General features: G+C 54.8%; 1 protein-coding gene across 4 annotated transcripts in view; it reads left to right on the top strand.

Moving 5' to 3' along the window:
- The window catches only part of TMEM63C (transmembrane protein 63C), a 72,702-nt gene that overhangs the window by 28,807 nt on the left and 24,171 nt on the right, over positions 1-19,724 (top strand). For all 4 annotated transcript variants that reach the window (XR_007128882.1, XM_047738805.1, XM_047738807.1 and 1 more), the window contains exons 3-9: positions 1,901-1,963; positions 5,586-5,747; positions 6,488-6,567; positions 7,000-7,081; positions 11,571-11,608; positions 17,323-17,465; positions 18,880-18,928. Coding sequence is in view for 3 of the 4 variants with exons in the window: in XM_047738805.1 (XP_047594761.1) it covers positions 5,598-5,747; positions 6,488-6,567; positions 7,000-7,081; positions 11,571-11,608; positions 17,323-17,465; positions 18,880-18,928 (542 nt within the window). In the remaining variant the exon portion in view is untranslated. The remainder of the gene's footprint in view (positions 1-1,900; positions 1,964-5,585; positions 5,748-6,487; positions 6,568-6,999; positions 7,082-11,570; positions 11,609-17,322; positions 17,466-18,879; positions 18,929-19,724) is intronic.

Here is a 19,724-nt window from a genome sequence, read left to right as displayed (position 1 = left end):
TCCTTTATATCCCGCAGATTGCAAGTTTTGTTCTTTCCAGTGCCGATACTTTGGTCTCCAGAAAGCCCTCTACCCCTGTTCTTCACACCCAAGAGCTAGAAAGAAGGAAGGAGGAAAGCTCTCCAGAAAGGAGTGTCCAGGCACAGTCTAGGGGCGAGGACGAAAGGCAGGGCAGTGCTCTGGGTCTCTACAACAGCCTCCCTCATCCCACCTGTGCCTGCTGCTGAGGACGCTGGGGAAGGTGCTGAGGTGGGCATGAGGCTCTCTTCTCTCTTGTCCTTCCTCACCTCCTTCCCTCATCGGCTTCCCTCACCTGCCTCACCTTCCGGCATGCTGCACCTGCCGGGCCCTGCCCATGGGTTACACCCTCCTCCAGGCTTAGAGGCTTGCACCTTTTATCTGGAGCCCCTCCTGGGGAGAATGGCCACCCGGGCCATGCCTCTCCCAGCAGCAATCCTCTCCCCAAATCCCAGAGGCTGGGAACCCCCTGAAGAGGACCTGCTGCTGGTTCTTGCCTAATGAATATAAAAGCAAACAAAGCACGAACCAGTGATCCACCCTGTGCTCTAGCCATGACTGTTCGGTTTTACCTTCCCCAAAATGCCATGCTCTGTCCCCGCTCTGGGTCTTGGCCAACATGGTTCCCCTCTGTCCATGCTTCCCACCACACTGTCCCGATTCCTCCTCCTCTCATCTCACCCGGAGGTGACTTCCTTGCAGAAGCCTCCTCTGGCCACTCGAGGTGGACCCGCCCCATGGCCTCCTTGCCCTGGGCCATCAGGCGAGGGTGTAGTGGCATATGCCTGGCGTGCCCACGTGTCTCCCTGCTGAGTCTGAGAGCCTCATATGGACAGAATCAGGTCGGCTGGGCCCCCAGAGCCTGGCAGGATGGCTGGCACATGGTAGGGACTCAGCCCTTCTTTGTGGAAGGAAGGGAGGAGGAGGGAGGGAGGAGAGGGGGGTGCTTTTGGAAGGAGAGAGAATGAGTGTGTGGGAGCTACGTGGAAAAGAGCAGCAGCAGGACTCAAACCTCCTTAGAGCCAGATGGAAGCCGGAGCTTTTCCCAGCCCGGGACGCCCCCTTCCCTCATCATGCACGGTATTACCCAAATAACAAGTCACTCAACCCAACAGCTGGGCTCCTGGTCACTGGGTGCTCTCACCTCCCTGGTCTGGCTCCAGTCCCCCAGACAGCCCTGATGGAGGTGGGGGCGGGGGGTCCCAGCTCTTCCCCTCAGTTTAAAGATGAGAGTCCAAAAAAGGGTGCCAGGCAGCTGGATAGCCACATGCGAAAGATGAACTTAGACCCTCACCTCACCACCTGTGTCAGCCTGAACTCAAAGTGCATCTCAGACTTTAGTGTCAGAGCTACAACGATGTGATTTTTTAGAAGAAAACATAGAAGATCTGTAAGACTTTGGGGTAGGCAAAGATTTCATGGGCACCATACTAAAAGCCGGGTCCATAAAAGAAAATCTGTTAGGGTGCCTGGGTGGCTCGGTTGGCTAAGCAACTGCCTTCAGCTCAGGTAATGGTCCTGGAGTTCCAGGATGGAGTCCCACCTCGGGCTCCCTGCTCAGCAGGGAGTCTGCTTCTCCCTCGGACCCTCTCCCTTCTCATGTTGTCTCTCTCTCAATTAAATAAATAAAATCTTTTTTAAAAATCTGTTAAATTGGACTTTGTCAAAATCCCAAACGCTGGTGCTTCAGAGATACCAGGAAAAAAAGAAAAAGAAAAGAGGAGCCACAGACTGAGAAAAACTACGGGCGAAACACACCTGTGATAAAGGCTGAGCATCCCGAGCACAAAGATGAGCAAAGACGCCCTAAGGGATGACGCGGCCCGCGAACACAGCCTGGGTCCCTAACTCTGGTCTCTCCACCGCCTTTGTCCTCTTGCAGCTGCCGCGGAGCTGAGCGGAGCCCCGGGGCCTGACTCGGCCCCTCCCTGGAGAACCGACTCAGGTAAGGACCCGCTCTCCGAGGCCTTCGGATTGCGCCTGCGCGCCCCAGCCCTTCCCCAGCGGCTTCCTCGGCGCGGGCTCCCCCGGGTGGCCACTAGCAGAACTGCAGCTCCCTGCCGCAGCTGCCCAGAGATGCCCAGAGAAAGGCTACTAGCTACTCGGGCTTCTCTGACAGAAGGCTAGAGTTTAAAGGTACCGTGTTCAGTGTAAACCATTTTAAGTTTACATTTAGCTAAGCATGATTGTGTCAATAAATTGAGAAGTGACCTGGGGTCATAAAACCGTGGGCAACCTAGGGCTGAAAGAGAGGGGAGCAGAAAAAGATAGGCAGGAGGCTCCCTGCTCCGGTTAGATGCTAATCTAGCTGGAAGGAGAGTGAGTTCTGGTGTTTTCCTATTTCTGCGAGTTAGCACAGGGAGTCCCACACCCCCAGGCCACCTCCCCTATCCTGCACACCTGTCCCTTCACCTTTATGCCCCTTTCATCCCCAACCCCCAAGCCTCCCCAACTCCGGCCAGCATTCCACGGTGTCCCCTGGAGCCCTGCGTCAGCTTTTCATCTGACAAGTGTCTTTGGAATACTTCTGTGTTCCAGGCATTGCTCTCCGTGACTGACAAATCTTAACGCACCTGTCCCTCTTGACAGCACTGTAAAGTGGGTACTGGTTACTAACACTCCCCCCTCCTTTTACAGGTGAGCAAGTGAGGCAAGGAGACCGGAAGTGACTTGCTTGGGGTGGCTAGTGAGTGTTGGAACTGGGATTCAGTGCCACAGAGCCTGCGATGCCCAGAAACACCCCAGCTTCTGCAGCGCCTCACCTGCCCACTGGGACCTGAAACCAGAGACTCCCCAGGATAGGACTTCCCATACCCCCCTCCAAAGCCAGTGGATTGGAGATACATCTTCCTCACTCCTCTTTGCAACGTCCAGACTCCTCTTCCTTCCTCCCTGCTGAAGTCTCCGTCTTGGACCCAAAGTGTTAGCCTAGAATCCCACACCCCATCTTGGGTACAGGCACCAACTAACCCCACCCCCACCAGGTCACTCCCCTCCTTCCAGGAAGTGTTCCATTCATCACACCAGTGCTGTGCCGGTCTTCATTCTTAAAGATTTCCACAAAGGACACTCCAGCCTCTCCGTTCCTTGACATCACTCCCCCACTCACGCCATGGTCATGCCCTAGACCTTCTCACTACCCATAATGAATCCCTTCTTGGTCTCAGCGTCACACAGTTCAGTTTCCTATCTGTCAGCTCACAGCCTGTGGCACTTGACAATTCTACCTCCCTGGACCCCTGGCACCTGTCACTATCTCTCGCCCAACATGCTTCTCCTTTCTCTCCTTACCTGGCCAGTCAGTAAAACTATTCCCTTACATTCAGTGCCAAGCCTCTTATTCTCATCTTGGGGAAACCTTCAGCCTGTTTAGGTCGAGCTGTGCGCCCCTTCCACACCTGCAACCGCACGGATGAGTACAGCGGGGGACATGCCCAGTGAGTCTGGCTGCTCTTGCTGTCGATTCAAGACCACGAACTTCAGTGGACCCTTAGGGCTGCCCGGCAGTCCTCCCAATTCCCGTCCTCCATTCACTCCACCACTCCTCTAGCTTTCTATTTCTGCCTTTTTTCCTGTCCGCAAACATCCCACATCTGCCCACCACCACCAGCATTGCACAGTCACCTTGAGACCTTGTTCTCTCCAAGGCTGAGAAATAGAAGCTGTGGGAGGGCACGCCCACGAGCCCCCCCAGCACACCTGCCTCCCTCCTGCTGTCGTGGGTCAGTATCCAGCTCTGGGCCAAGGCTAGCTTCACTTGGGCACCAGTTCCCAGCCCTTCCCACGTCCTCACAGTGCTCCAGCGATGCCCTGTCTCTCCCACATCACCAGCTTTTCATTTTCTACTGGACCATTCCCCTTGGCATACCCCATTCTGCTACTTCTCCCATCCTAACCACTTCCAAACTCTCATTCCTTTTTGAAGGAGCTGTTCACGCCCACTGGCTCCAGATCTGCTGGCATCCTCCTCTCTCGCACCTGTTCCAGTCTGGCCACGGACTAAACCTCCACGTTGCTTTAACGATGGCTGATTCCCAGTTGTCCTTTTACATGGTCAGTCCCTCCTCCTGGAGACACTTAGCTTCCAGGACACCACCCTCTCCTGCTGTTCCTCCTTCTTCCCTGGACGCTCTTCTAGTCCCTTTCCTGTGTCTTCCTCCTCTGTTGCAGCTCTCTGCACTGGAACACCCCAAGGCTCAGACCTTGAGCTTCACCCTGTGCCCACTCCTTTGGCGATCCAGTCCTACGCCTCTAGGAGTCCTCTCTCTGCTATTGATGCTCCCATTAATGTCTCCCAACCCTCCTCTGAGCTGCAGACTCAGCTCCAGCCATCCACCTGGCATGTCCACTTAGTATATCCAGCACCCGGCTCCTGACCACCTCCCACCCTGCACTTCTGGCTGTCACACCCAATAACAGCATCTCCCCTCTTCTGGTTGCAGGACCTGGAGACCTCAGAGTCATCCTGGACTCCTCTCTTTTACACCCGACCTGCCACCATCCATTCTATCAGCAAGTCTTGGTTTCACCTTCAAAATACTTCCAAAATCTGAGCACTTCTCACCACCTCCTCTGTTTCCATCCCAATCCTGGTTGTCGTTACCTCTTGCCTGGATTGCTACGATTTCCTCCTAACTGACCTGTCTGTTTCTATTCCTCTGCTTGACCCACCCCTCTGTATTCTCAAACCAAGGGTCAGAGCGATGCCTTTCATATGTTTGCTGATGCACCACCAGCATCGGTCTGACACAAGGCACCTGCTCACTACATACTTGTTGAGTGAAGGAATGAAGGAATGAGCCTACTTTTCTTGAAGGGGAGTAAAGAACCTCCTAGGGTGAGACCTGGTCTGGAGCCAAAACAAATTATCTTTAAAAACCAGAACAACTTTGGAGATAACTTCACGCAGCTCCTAGTCATGCCCCGTTTTCTTCGATGCTTCCCAATCTTCTCCAAGTCTGGAGAATATTGATACCCATGACCCTGAGCCCTCATCAGATTGGCTCAGGTCCCTGGGCAGGTGCCAATCTCCCTGGTTCAAGTTCAACATTAAGACAGTGACATTTACCAAGTCACCACTCTGTGCCGGGTGCCCTGCCGCTTTCCCTCATTTAGTCCTAGGAACCTTCTTTTGCTGGAAACTGGATCAGAGAATCATAGGATGTTAGACCCTGTCTGCACAGGCGTCCCGTGAATGCACTTCTCTTCTCCAAACGGAATACTCCCACTCTGGGGTCCTACCCGCCTTTGTGAATTTTGTTCATGCGAGAAATGTTATGCAAGAAAAGCTTCACAAAAGTAGGAATAAGAAGATCCATTTGGAGGTGCATTTGTCAACTCTTTCAGTAAAGGGATCTGGGCTCTTCTGCCGTCATGGCTCTGGGTTTGGGGCAGCTGCTGTCCTATGGGATAAGGCTGCATGCCATCTCAGGGCTGAGCCTCCCGCCCTGACCTGTTCCGGTCTGGCAATGGGCACGCAGTGTGCCCTGCCCCATCTCCCTGGCAGGCTTCTGTGCTTACAGAGCGAGAGGGTCTCTTGTCTGACCTAAGTGTCCCTTTGTCACCAGGAAGCTCTCAGGATGACTGTCCCACTGGGCAGCCTGAACACGATGGAAAAGACTCAGAACATGACATCGAATGAATGCTTCCCTTCCCGGAGCACCGTCTTGCAGGGACAGCCTTTTGGGGGCATCCCCACTGTGCTGTTCCTCAACATCTTCTTGTGGGTGGTAAGTCCTGGGCTCCGTGGTGGGTGGTGAGGCCTCGGCGAGGGGGTGGGGGGGAGGCAGGGGCGGGCACAAGTGACGCAGCAGGGGCCTCAGTGCTCCAAGTGCATGCCAGCCACAGCAGTGGGGACTTCCTAAATGGCAGTCCCATTCAGGGCAGTCCGGGAAGAGGGGACTGCAGGCAGAGGCAGAATTCCTAAGACTCCCTTCCCCGAGCTGCTGTCCAGAGACCCCACCTGGCCAGTGCCCTCGGGCCTCCCTTCTCTCTCCCCTTGCTGATTTCTTCAAGGAATGTTTTCTCTCTCTCTTTAAGATTTTATTTATTTGAGAGAAAGAGAGAGTGCACACAAGCAGGGGTAGGCGTAGAGGGAAAGAGAGAAGCAGACTCCCCGCTGAGCAGGGAACCCCATGTGGGGCTCGATCCCAAGACCCTGGGATCATGGCCTGAGCTGAAGGCAGACGCTTCACTGATGGAGCCACCCAGGTGCCCCTTCAAGGAATGTGCTTGTCAGATAGTTCCAAACATGACACCAAAGTTGTCATTAGCAAACTCTGAGAATCCACTCTGTGCTGGGGAGCCATCCAGAGTTGAAGAAGGCAAAGCCTCCACCCTAACATGGCTGGATGTTGGGGGGGGTGCCCAGGGAGCCCTTGGGAGCCTGAGGGATAGGGCCTACTCCATGGGGATGCAGGAGACAGCCAAGCAGAAGACGTAGCCCCACATCCCCTTCCCTGGCCCATAGGTCATCATTTTGATTTACTCCTTCCTCCGGAAAGCCGCGTGGGACTACGGGCGCCTGGCTCTGCTGATCCACAATGACAGGTGAGGGGGGGCTGGGGGTCAGGAAGAACGAGCTGCTCGCCTCCTTGGGGGATGTGCTGCCACAGCCAGGACCCAGCAGGTACCCTCTCGGCACCCACTCCTGCCCTGCACTGGCCCTCCTTGCAGGAAGAGAACTTGGTCGGGGGTGGGGGGTAGGGGGACAGGCAGTCATCTCTGGGCACGAGGCCACTTTTCTCTCCGATCTAAGACTTTCTGGATCCCATGGTTCCCAAGATACATTGGGCACCTGGCAACAAGGGTGCTTAATGGGGTCTGTCCCCAGAGCTCTGTGCTCAGCACATGAGCTAAGGCATGTCTGGTCCTGGACAGGAGCGTATTGAAGCTCTTGGCCTGGGGACCAGAGGGACAGTAGGCCCTGAGGCCTTTTCTCTCCTTTTCTGCCCCCCTGCCCACTGCTCTTCCTGGCCGCAGCCTGACTTCACTGATCTATGGGGAGCAGAGTGAGAAGACATCTCCATCAGATATTTCCCTGGAGATGGAACACAAGGACAAGGTGAGTGCTTGGGGGGGCCCTGGGCCCAGAAGGTTCCTCACTCTGGGCAGCAGCCCAGCCGTGTGCAGCAAGGAGCGAGCTCGCACTCAGGGGCTTTGTAGCCCACGACACCAGACCTGGCAATATGACCTTGGACAAATTCCTCGGCCTTTTGCAAGCCTCCGTCTCCCCATCAGAAAGATGGAGCTATTCACCGTTCCTACCTCCAAGTAAGAGTTAGTTAATTTTATCATTTTAAAGGGATTTTTAAAATGAATTTTCCTGCTCTTCTCAAATCCTCAGCCCTCGTCACAGCCCGGGTCCTGCCCAAGCCCCCACTCCAAGCCAAGGACTCGGGTCCCACTTTGCATAGCAGAGTCTCACATCAGGCAGGGATCCCCTCAGCCTCCCACCCCTGCTACGGGCAGCCCGGTCTTCTCTTCCCTGTCAGACGCCAGTCGTCCACGCACGCTTGTTCATTTGCTCAGCCCATTGTCCTGGTGCACCTGCTGTGGGCCACCCCTGGTCTGGGGACTGGGCAGTGAACAAAACAGACCAAGTCCAGCTTCATGGGACTTTCTCCCTGGCTGAGGGACCCCCAGACAGAGGCACACAGGACGGTGGTCAGTGCATGAATTCCAGGAGGGGCCAGGGAGGCTGGCTGCAGTCATGGAATGGAGCTGGAGTGTTGCAGAGAGGGTGGAGGACAGTCGTGGGCCCCGCTGCTGCCCACAGCTGCCTGTCTCCCTCTGCCCCATCACGGCGCAGCCGGAAGAGCTGTCTGCACCTGTGCTCTCCACTAGCCCTGTCCTCGAGCCCTGCATTGTGGCTTCCGCCCTCCATCCCACCCAGACAGCTCACCAGTTGTCTCACGCCATGAAACCCAGTGGACTTCCCTGAGTTCTCATCCCAGGTGATCTCCCCGAAACATCCGGCCCTATAGACCATCTTCTCTTCCTGAATAGGCCCTCCCACTTGCTTCCGTGACACCGTCTCTGGGGCTCCCTTCTACCACTCCGTTGTTCCTCTCTGTCTTCTGCTGGCTCCTCCTCCTATGCCTGCGTTTTCCTCAGCGGGTCCCAGGCCTCCCTCTCACGCTCCTGGGCAGTGTCACCCATACTTGCGACCTCAACTGCCCCCTCCCCACAGACCCTTCCTAAATTTCCGTCTCCAACTAAACCTCCCTCTGGGCTCCAGGCACATTTATCCAATGGCCTTCAGAGTAGCTCCACATGGATATTATAAAGGCATTTGGGATTCAGTATGTCCAAAACATGCCACAGTGTCCCTCCACACACCCCCCCCTTCCTTGATCCCTGGTCTCAGACTCTACCCACCACCCACCCAGGTGACCCCCTTGCTGTGGCCCAAGCCCCAGGCACAGCCAGTCCATGACCAAGCTGTGTTGCCGTCACCTTCCCGGTCTTGTTCCTCTCTGCCTCTCCCCCCAGTCCAGGCCCCCGTTGGTCTCTTGTTGGATGACCAGTGCGGCCTCTAACCAGTTCCCACGTCCACTCTTGTTTCCTGTGCCACTCGCTCTCCACCTGCCTCCGGGGCGCTCCCAGGAGCAGGGACATGCATTCCCCTTCACTGGCTCCCTAATGTTCTTGGAATAAAGCGCAGCTGCTTTGCCATGGCCTTGTACTTTTGTCTCCTTCCCCCCTGTCCGGTCTCTCCTTCTCCTCCCAACTCCCCCATCCCTGGCCACATCAGCCACCGTTTAGACCCTCAAAATCGCCACCTCCTTCCCTCCACAGGGCCTTTTGCCGGCTCTTCCTGTCCCCCACGTTCCAGTGGCCCCCACTCGGGGCCAACACGCAGACCCTTTGCTCAGATTTCAGCCCCTGCACCACTGCCCCAGGAGCCCCATCCACCCCACGTGTGTCCAGATCTTTTGTTCTCGATGCATGGAAAATGCATTCGTCTTCTTCAAGGCTCTTACCCCAGTCGGTAACAGTCTCTCATCTACCCGATCTGTCCCATGTGTCTGATCCCGCAGCGAGAGCGGGCGCTGACTGGGTCCTGCCCGCCACGGTCCCCGCACCCCGGCCAGCCTGCCGTGTAAGTAGCATCTGATAGGTTTCATTGAAGGCGGTGAGTGAGTAGAACCATTTTACTTCCACTCTCATCCCTCCAAGAGATCTGGCAGGGTCTGCCCCAGGCCGTGTGGGGAGCCACAGACCAGTTGGTGTCTCAGTTTCGCCATAGAATAGGGACAGTCACACCTTACCTTTCAAGGTCGTTCTCAGGTTTATTTTCAGAAACATGACTTCGGTTAGGGTTTTTGTGTACAATGGCAGAAAAGGTCACTTATTTAAAAAAAATAGCTGAGAAATCATGATGGCAACAGCAGGCAATCACCTTGCAGAGCTAGAACTGAGGCAGGCAGGGGGAGTGGGAGGCAGGGAGGTGGCCCCAGGAGCGCCCCAGTCCCGATGCCCGGGCCTCAGCCAGGGGCAGCAGAGGGGTCATTACCCCATGTGGTGGGAATGAGGAGGGTGGGCCACCAAGAAAGGTGCGATGAACCAACCACAGTCACTCGGCCTTGTCAGCTGAGTGGGCTCCTGCAGGGGCGAGGCACGAGGGGAGGAGGCATCCCTGCTCGGGCCCGCTGTTCAGCTGCTGAGATTTCTGGACAGTTTAGGCCTTTCATAGCTGTGATGGACATGAGGGGGAGCGTGTGTGCGTGGGTGTCTGTTGTCCGTGAGCGCAGAGAGAGATCGTCCCCACAGGCTCGCTGTGACTTTTGCAGGGGCCACGCTTTTACTCATGACCTCTGCCCCTCGACGGACAGTCCAGTCCTGTGTGAATTCCAGGATGGGGCCCTGCCTCGTGTGGTATCACCCTTGACACCCTCCATAGAGAGGGGGCGGAAGGGAGTCCCAGGAAGGTGGGTCCTCCACCGTTCACGACCATGAGGGACCGTCCACAGACCTACTTGCTCCATAAATAAATCATACCCAGTTTGCCCAAAGGTGGATGGAGAGAAAGACCCCCAGGGCAGGGAGGGGTGGTCAGACTCTCCGCCCAACTCTTTCTTATTTAGTGATTCAGTCCTTCCCTGGGGACTTTCCAAGTCAATGTCACCAGCATTCTATTCCCCTTCATTGCTCTGGCTCACACCTGGGCATCTGTCCTGATTTTATTTATTATTTATTGGGGGGTGAGGAGCAGAGGGAGAGAACCCCAAGCAGGCTCCATGCCCAGCACAGAACCCCATACGGGGCTTGATCCGACAACCCTGACAACATGATCCAAGCCAAAGTCAAGAGTCTGACTGAGCCACTCCCCCAACCCTTTTGGAGAGAGGGTCCTTCTCTTAGTTCCCTAGGACAGAACTGGGAAATGGTCCCACCGAGGTGGACATCCGTCAGGCCATCCCAATCCAGGGAAGGGGACTTGGTGGACCTTATACTGAAGGGAACAAGGAACTTGCTTGCCTGCCCCCCGGCCCCGACATTGCTTGCTTTTGGGCAACACCCCTTCCCCAGTCAGTGTGGTACGGGGGAATGTCAGCCAGCCGGGCCTGCCTCTTCACTGATGTGTTTGTGGTCAGTGGGGTCAATAAAAAATTGCAGCTTCCCCAGATCTTGCTAAACCCTGCAGGGTCCCAGAAGGAAGCATGCACCAGGGTAACTTAACCAGCTCCCGGACCTGGCACACTCTTCCCAAGCACACTTCCTCTCTAGGCCTTCTACCGTCTCCGTGGCTGAGGCTGCCTTTCCCTACCACCCAGAAACCAGACAGCAAGACCTTGAGAGAAAGACATAATCGGCAGGACTCTCAGACAGAAGAGACCCAAGGGAGAGAGAAGAGAAGTGGCTGCCTTGGGGACAGGGAGATCCGGGAAGCCCAGAGATACCACCAGGATCCCCCCTTTCGGTCCTCTCTCCTCTGAGTGGGCTTTTTTCCTCAGACAAACTCCTGCCTGTGGTGTCGAAGTTGGCACCAAGCCACTGCAGAGTTCATGGTGCTCGGCAAGGTGTAGGAGCCCAGGTGGAGAGAGACCCCCCCCCTCCCCACATCCCTGGTCCATCAACCCCCCGGAGAGAGTTTTGGTTGGCCCTACTTGGGTCACACTCCCATTGATCTCTGACCATGGGTGGCAGACCCCTACCTCACAGACAGCCCCCCAGACCACAGGCCTGGGGTGGGGGGCATTCCCCAGAAGGAAGCAACGAGGGACAGACAGAAAGCAACCAACATCCACCCCACAAAGGGTCCCTTCTGTCCCTCTGGCCCAAGGCTCACGAAGCCCCCATTTCCTGTAACAGGAAACCACATGGCAGGAACGTCAACTCACAGCTCGCTTCCGGGGAGACCTCTCCCTGGACAGTCACTACGGATTCCAGAGGGAGCCCACTTCCTTCCAGAACCCGGCTCTTTCTCGCTGCCATCTCTTGCCTGGAAGGAGGGCCCTGTGGGTGCTGCCTCACTCCACCTGGCTTCCCACAGCTGTAGGGCAGGCCCGGGGCTGGATTTTCTCACACGTTCTCTCCTTTCTCCCCAGGGCTTCTATTCCTGGTTCTTCAACACCGTCACCATGAAGTAAGTGCCTGAACTTTCTTTTCTTTTCTTTACTTTTTTTAAGATTTTATTTATTTATTTGCCAGAGAGTGAGCACAAGCACGAGCAGGGGCAGGGGGAGCAGCAGGCAGAGCGAGAGGGAGAAGCAGATTCCCCACGGAGCAGGGAGCCCAATGCGGCACTTGATCCCAGGACCTGGGGATCATGACCTGAGCTGAAGGCAGATGCTTAACCAACTGAGCCACCCAGGTGGCCCCACACTCCCCCTGACACTGCCTCATCCCTGTCTAGGCAGAGGACGCCCTCTGGGGTGCCAGGGGCTTGTGGGAATGGGAACTGGACACAGCCCGCAGCCCTCAGGAAAGAACCACTTCCTCACACGTATGAATCCACCCCAGGAGGAAGAAATTCTTCCTGCTTTGCTACTTGCTTTATTTCTGTGAGCACCTTCCATCATATTGAGATGGAAAAGAAAACACCGGGCAGAAGGGCGCCCTTCCTCTTGCCTCGGCACTGATGACCCAGGGACAGCCCCTTGCCCACCTCGCCTCCCGGATCTCTTTAGGGCCAGACCCCACTTGGCAAGGAGACAGACTCCAGGTCCCCCATTTTCTCCTGACTCCCCCTTGTGTCAGGATTCTGACTTCCTGCTCCCGATTCCGTCCTGCTTCCTCTGAGCATTCTCCAGAGCTCTTCCAGAACTCTGTGCTCCCACTGTGTGCACGTGTATACACGTGCACACACTCACGCACGATCGTGCCCGTGCACACAGCTCTGTGTCCACCTCATAGCCCTGCACATTCCCAGGCACTCCCTGAATATCCCCCATACGCCCTGCCTTGCCGGTCTTTCAAACCCCTCCTCTGGGGCCCTATCTTGCCTGGGGTGCCTGCCTTCAGGTGCAGCTTTGCTGCCCCTCCCAGGCCACCTACAGCGAGGGGCGGGACTGGGCCTGCTGATTTTCTTTCTTGGCAAAGGCTCCTAGGACTTCCTTCTTCCTGCACGCGCCTCCACGCCCACCAGTCAAGGGCCTGGCTGGGAGCATTCATACACCCTCCCAAGAGCCCTCTTGACCCCCATGAGCCACCTCAGGGTGCCTGTCTTTCTCCAGACCTGCTGAAGGGGGCACAGGCACCCTGCCTAGACCCTGGGAACCCTGAGCTGGGCTTAGGACCATGGGTCTCTGATGTTTGAGCTCCCACCCCACTGATGGGGGGTCCCTGTGGCCTTTCCCCCACCCTCTACCCCCGACTCCAGTCTACCTATATCATTCATCAGGGTCCCCAGGAGATGATACCGCTAGTTTGTGTGTGGTCCGGGGACCTTAGCCACCGCAGGGAGAGTGGAGGGGAAATGATTTAGCTCTTGTCACCTTCTCTGGTTTTGCTTTGGCGACTTCTAAGACATGCACGAGCTCACATTAAATATGTTTTCATTCAGAGAAGCATGAAAGTCCACCTCCAGCCCTCCTCCAGAGATGCAATCCCTGTCAACAGTTTCTAGGGAATTGTACCTTTTTTCCTTTAAACAAACATTTACTTTTAAAAAAAAATTTTTTTTTAAATGACCACCAAGGCATATGACCTTTTGGAGCTGGTGGCCTCGGGACGCTCTCCGGGCTGGCTTTAGGCTCCTGGGTTTAGCAAAGTCATGAATGTTGGGCAGGATGGCACATTAGCTAGCCCTTTGCAGAGGTGAGAGGGAGGGGCTCCTGGAGTGCCTGGGCCTGTCGGAGCTGACTGCATCCCCAGTCCTGGGTAGCTTGAGGCTGACTCTCTGGATTTCCTCTGCCATCTGCTGACACGTCAATGGGTGTATACAGGGTGGGGAGAAACATGTCTGTATTGCAGGAAAGAAGCATGGCAAATACAAGACTTTATGTGGTAGGTGTGTCTGTGGTGCATGTGCAAATATGAAATTAAAGAGGCACATCAATCCATTGGTGCAAATCTGCATGCAGCTGTTGGGGTGTGCGTGCCTGGACCTGCAGGTCAGGGGAGGTCAGTGTGCATCGAGTGCGTGTGTCTGGGTGCGGATCCCCGACTTAACCCAAAGCCACCTCCATTGGGAACCCATCATCCGGGAAGGGAGGGAGGCTGGCCGTTGCACTCTGCCTCCTGTACCCTTTGGGATGTCTAGAAGACAGCCTCACATATTTGCTGAGCAGGGACAGGGATGCCTGAGTCCCTGGACACAGAGCCCAGGCAGCATAGTTGGAGAGACAAAGGTTAACAAGACTCCCTACATATAATTCATAATGAGGAGGTTATAACTGCTGGACAAGGGGCAGTTGGGGGAGCAAGAAATTCATTCCAACTGGGGGGTTCAGGAGAAGCAAGTTTTGAGCTAGGTCTGGAAAGACGGGAAGAATTTCCTCAGTAGGTCCAGTGGAGGGCCCATCACAAAGAAATGGCTGCGTGAGTGCAAGTTTGGGGCAGAGATGGGCAGAAGCATCCAGAAGTGGTCAGTCCGGTGTGGCTAGAACCAAGGATATATGGCAAGAGAGAGGCTAAAAGACTGGCCTGGAGCATCAGTAGGACCTTGACTGCCATGCTAAGGATCCTGGGCTTTGATCTAGAGCAGTAGAGGGCCCATTCCTATTTTTGAGCAGGCTACTCAGGGTGAAAATCTGTAGGCAGGAGTATGGGCCGGGTGGGGGTTGCTGGTTGTGGACAAAGTCCAGAGGCAAGGTGACCATCTAAGGAGGCTTTTCTGGTGTCTGTGTGAGAGGGGCTGCTGACCGAGGGAGGAGGCAAAGGGAGAGAGATCATGGGGCTCATAGTCCATGGGCCGTGGTCTCCACCTGGCCTCCAACTGGTTAAGAGAAGGAATGATCCAGGTCTGGTTTCTGGGGAAGAAAGCGATGCCACTGGTTGGGAGCTGATGAGATACTAAGGTGTTGGGGAATGACGGATTATGGCCAGGGCAAACCCGTATGTTGACCAGCAAGCTATTGGAAGACAGGGTTCGTTAAAGCTTTGGGGAAGGGTCAGAGCGGGAGGGCGTGGCCTGGGAGATGGGTGCATGAGGTCCTAGTTGAAGTTGTGGGAGCAGATTGATTACCCAAAGCAGGAAGCAAGATAGTAAAGAGAGTGTCGTGAGAGCAGGAGGAAGAGGCGGCCACCTCTAGGGCTGGACTCACTAAGCCTGCGAGGCTGTGGGGGGCAGTGTGCGAGCTCTGAGCTCCCGGCTGAATGGAAGGAGAGAAAGAGAGGGCGTGGACATCGTGATTTGGGTCTCCTTTAGAAGGGCAAGTCCAAGGGTAAGTAGAGGCAGAGGGAGAGGGGGGCAGGAGGAGGGAAGCAGGTCAGGGAATGGAGGCTTGAGGAGTTTCTTGTATTTCAGAGTAGCCGATGTGCCCTTGAATCCGGTGGTAGCTCCAGGGTGTGGAAAGAGGTGGCTGCGAACTTGAAGATGAGAGAGGACAGTGGATACAGTGGGTCTCCAGAAAGAGGCAGCAGAAGGGAAATGACCAGGGCCATGAGGAGAATTAGTTGTGAGAAGGGTGGTGGCTGGAACGCTGGGGTTCAGAAGGGGAAAAGATGGGGTAGAGGAATACAGACAGACTCAGAACCACAGGCTGTCCCCGGAGCTGTAAGTTACGCTGCTGAGGATAACCTGACTTCCCCCCAGAGAGATGGAGCAATGGGCCCAGTGCCCAGTGCAGTGCAGGGAGCAGGAAGGAAATTCCTGTGTCCTTGGTCCCACCAGCTCCCCTCGGCTCCCTCCTGAGCCTGGAGGCTCTCTCAGCCCCATCCGTGCCTCCCCCTGAGGCATGCTCCTGTCAGTGACCGGGGCTTGGCACCCAAGCCAGCAGCAGGACCTCCCTTCATTCCCCCTCCCAGCACCCTGCCTTCTCACCAGTTCCCACCCACCCCATTCTCGGAATTTAATTCTCAAGTCCAGGGCAGGAAGTATTTTAACGGCTTGCAGTTAAAAAAAAAAAAAAATCAAGAACTCTAAATAATTCCCTAAATGGGGATTATTGAAATGCCTTGAAGATATGCTCTTTATAGTATTGTTTAAAAATAACTCTGAATCCCGGACTGGATGCTAGAAGTTGCATACACCCTCCAAGCCCGACCAGAGAGCAGGGGTGAGTAAACTGGGACGTCCACTGGTGGAGTGGGGAGGCCACCTTGGTACTGGGTATGAACCAGGGCTCCGTAAGCGGAGGCCAGTCACCATCACCACCGTGCGGCCGCGAACCCTGTAGACAGACCGTGAAACGGTCAGAGAAGGCTTCAGGTTAAAAGCTAAGCAACACGGCAACACACGACATATACAAATGCTGTTTATGCCATAGTCACGGAGTTGAATCGGCAGGACGGCAAAGCAGAGGCAATGGACCAAAATGCTTCCTCGATAGGACCGCAAAGCAGATCAAGGATTAGAATCTTGCTGGCCCTCCAGGAGCCCTCCTCCGGCTCCCTCCCAACCCCCCGTCACCTCCCTCTACCTCCCTCTCTCCAAAGACAACCAGTATCCTGATTTCTCACTCCCTGTTCAGGGGTGCCTGTTTTTGAACTCCGTGTATGAAAACATTCCGTGTTGGGTCTTTCCCCTAACATTGTGTTTGTGAAGTCCCGCTATGGTCATTCATTTTTTTTTTTAAGATTTTATTTATTTATTTGACAGAGAGAGGGAGAGATCACAAGTAGGCAGAGCAGCAGGCAGAGAAAGAAAGGGAAGCAGGCTCCCTGCTGAGCAGAGAGCCTGATGTGGGGCTCGATCTCGGGACCCTGAGATCATGACCTGAACCAAAGGCAGAGGTTTAACCCACTGAGCCCCCCAGGTGCCCCATGGTCATTCATTTTTATTTCCATATAGTATTTCACTCTATATAGAATGTGATCTATGTATCTCACATAGGAACATACACTTCTGTATCTCACAATTCTTTTATTTTAAGGAGGCTCCATGCCCCTCAACTCACACCCCCCGAGATCTGGAGTCGCACATTCCCCTGACTGAGCTAGCCCAGGCCCCCGATATCTCACAATTCCTATGTCCATTTCCACCCTTGGTAGACATGCAGGTTGTCTGGGGCTGTTGGAAATGATGTGTCTGAGATTCCTCTACATGTCTCTTGATCCATGTGTCCATATGTTTTCCCTGGGAGTGGAGTTGCTGGGTCACAGGTTGTGCGTATGTTCAATTTCCTTGATCATACCGTTTGCTGAAGCTGTGGGGCCAGAGTATGTCCCCATGCATGGCAGAGAGCTCCCAGGGCCCCCACACCCTCACCGACACTTGGTAGTGTCTGACTTTCTAACCTCGACTCATCTGGCACTGTGGAGTGATAGCTCATGACGGCTCCCATGAGAATTCCTTTTTAATTTACAAATTAAAAGCAACCACTTTAAAAAAAATCAGATGCAATTCCATATCACTACTGGTTTGTCTGGTGCCCGTGTCAAGCGCTCAGCCTGTATGAAGAAGCAAGAGAGGGAATGACTGCTTGATTTCAGAAGTGCTTCTGGACTCCCGTGTGTGCGTGTGTGTGCGTGTGTGTGTGTGTGTGTAACAGCTTCTGCCTTGGATATGTCTGGGAAATACATTTCAGACATGACAGAGGCTTTGAGATAAAGGCTGATCTTCCTAAGAAAAAATAAAGATAAATAAAAATAAAAACTTAGGAGTAGAGTGATAATCTCCTCCTCCTCTACCTCCCTCCAGTGGCAGACGTGGCCGCCCTGGTGCCTGAGGAAGGTCCTTGTCTGTGTGTCTTCCAGGAATGAGGATCTGATCAGCAAGTGTGGAGATGACGCCCGCATCTACATCATGTTCCAGTACCACCTCATCATCTTCATGCTTATCCTCTGCATCCCGTCCTTGGGTATCATCCTGCCCATCAACTACACCGGCACCGTTCTGGGTAGGTGGAGCTCAGTGAGCCCAGGGCCACAGGAACAGGAGGACAGCCCGAAGGCAGGACAGAGCTTGGATCTCAGTAGTCTAGAAATCCAAAACCAAATCCCACGTCTCAAAATTAGTTATGTGACCTGAGGCGCCCCCAAACTTCAGTTCTCCCACATGGAGACTGGAGATGAGACGTCCGTCATCCCAAGGTTGGCTCAGGACTCAGGACAGCAGGTGTGCAGTGGGAATTTAGCCTGGAACTGAAGGCTTAGTGGCAGCCCCACGTGACACCTGGTGAGGTACCTGCTAGGCCTTTGGATGGCATGTGACCTACAGCAGAGATCCCCGACCTTGATCTCTCCCCTGCCCCTGGGGTGACAAACATGGTACTGGAAGTGCCAAATTGGTCTCCTAGGAAGTCTTGCTATTCGTGTTATAAATGGGTAGGTCCTTTGGACAGACTGGGCTTGGGCTTCAGAGATAGACTTGGTTCCCCTGCTTTGACCCACATCAGCTTCCCAGAAAATACATTTGCCCAAACTAGCAAATCATTTCATCTTCTGCTCAACAGATCAGTCTCCCCAGGCGAAGGGTCCTCAGCTGTCGGGGGGATTGGGAGACAACGTGTGTCCGGTGCCTGGCACGTAGTGAGTGCTCAGGGACCAACAGCCAGTATTTCACTTAACATATGAGGAGGGACAGAGCTGGAAGCTGCATAACGAGGTGGTGTCGCTTAGCCCCCAGATGCCCAGGTGGCAGCCGGTGGCACCCTGGTTCCTCCCAGGGCTATTTCTTCAGCCAGAGCTAGGCTTCAGGTACTTCAAGGTAGCCCGCAACGTCCGTGCTCCCAAATGCGGCTACCGGAGTCAGCAACCTCTGCCTTTCCCAACTCTCTTCCTAACAGCCAGTGTGTTGGCGATGCTATTTTGTATATTATGTATTTGTTATATTAATGCAGGATTTCTGGACATGTTTCCTAACACCCAGAGATGTCTAAACAGACAAGCTAATACACTTTGCCGGGAGGATTTACTCTGTCACAATGAGGCAACATGACATTCTTGTTGTGATGGTTGTCGTTGGTGATAGCCTTGTTGGTTTCATACCTCCACTCATGGTGGGGCCCTGGGCTCCTTCAATAAGCAGTTACTGGTGTCTGCCACACTCCACTTGGACACTGGGGATGCCACACGAAGACGTAGTCTCACATCACGGCCATAGAGCCCCATCCAGGAGTCCCAGGGGGAAGAGGAGTCTGCTGGTCTTGTTGGGAGTTGGGGGCAAGTTTTCAGGAACGAGAATGAAGGGCAGGACATGGGCAAGTGTCTCCAGACCCCAGGCATTCGTTCAGGAGCCTTGAATTCAAGCGGCCCCTCAACTCACTCCATTGAGGAACCCGCCTTGAGGTCAGCCACTTTCTTCTCTTCCAGATTGGAACAGCCACTTTGGTCGGACCACCATTGTCAATGTCTCCATAGAGTAGGTACCTGATCCTCTTCCCTCCTGGTCTACTGGCTGGGGCACTGGTGGGGAGAGAAGGTCTGGCATGTGGGTCGAAAACATGGGGACTGCTTTGCTACTAAGAAAGGCCTGGGCTCCTTGGGACCCATGTACTGTGGGGGGGTGGTGGTGGTGGAAGACGTTGTATCCTCTTGGTGCCTCGGTGTCCCCAGATCCGAAATAGGTAGAACTACCCTAACTGGCCACTCCTGAAGATCTGCAAAGATGGTCCTGTTTGTTTCCTACGTGCAAACCCGAAGCATCAAGGACCCTATAGCAAGCAGAGGCTTAAGATATTATTTCCTGCCTACAAAATAGTGTCCGCCATCCCTCATATAATGAATGAAGGGTAGACCTGATTCCCATACGGGAGGTGGGGACTGAGGACCCACGTGACCTGGCTTTATGCCCCTCCTGTACTATGTCAGCTGACCCTGGCTCTGGGGCCGTGCACACCCACCCTAAGCTTCACTCCTAGTCTGGGGGGAGGCAGGGGAGGACAAGTGTTGGATGTGCTTTGTGGATTTCAACAGCAGCCAACCCAACCGATGGCTCAACCAATGTGTACCGAGCCAGATGTGGCCCTGCCAGTCCACCCTGAGGAAAGAGGCCACCTGGGGGTCTTGGCCATGCGTGACCGACTTCCTGACAAAGCTAAAGGGGCAGGTCCAGCAGGTGTGCGTGGGGGTCCACACGTCTTCGGCCCCACCTTGGCCCTTCTGCCCCTTGCCCCCTCCAATCCATCCAACTCCAGAGCAGAATGGGGCTCTGGCCT

The sequence above is a fragment of the Lutra lutra genome, chromosome 7 (assembly GCF_902655055.1).
Source record: "Lutra lutra chromosome 7, mLutLut1.2, whole genome shotgun sequence".
Classification (NCBI taxonomy): Eukaryota; Metazoa; Chordata; class Mammalia; order Carnivora; family Mustelidae; genus Lutra; species Lutra lutra.
The sequence above is the reverse complement of the archived record's forward strand: the minus strand, read 5'-3'. Positions and strand labels throughout refer to the sequence as shown.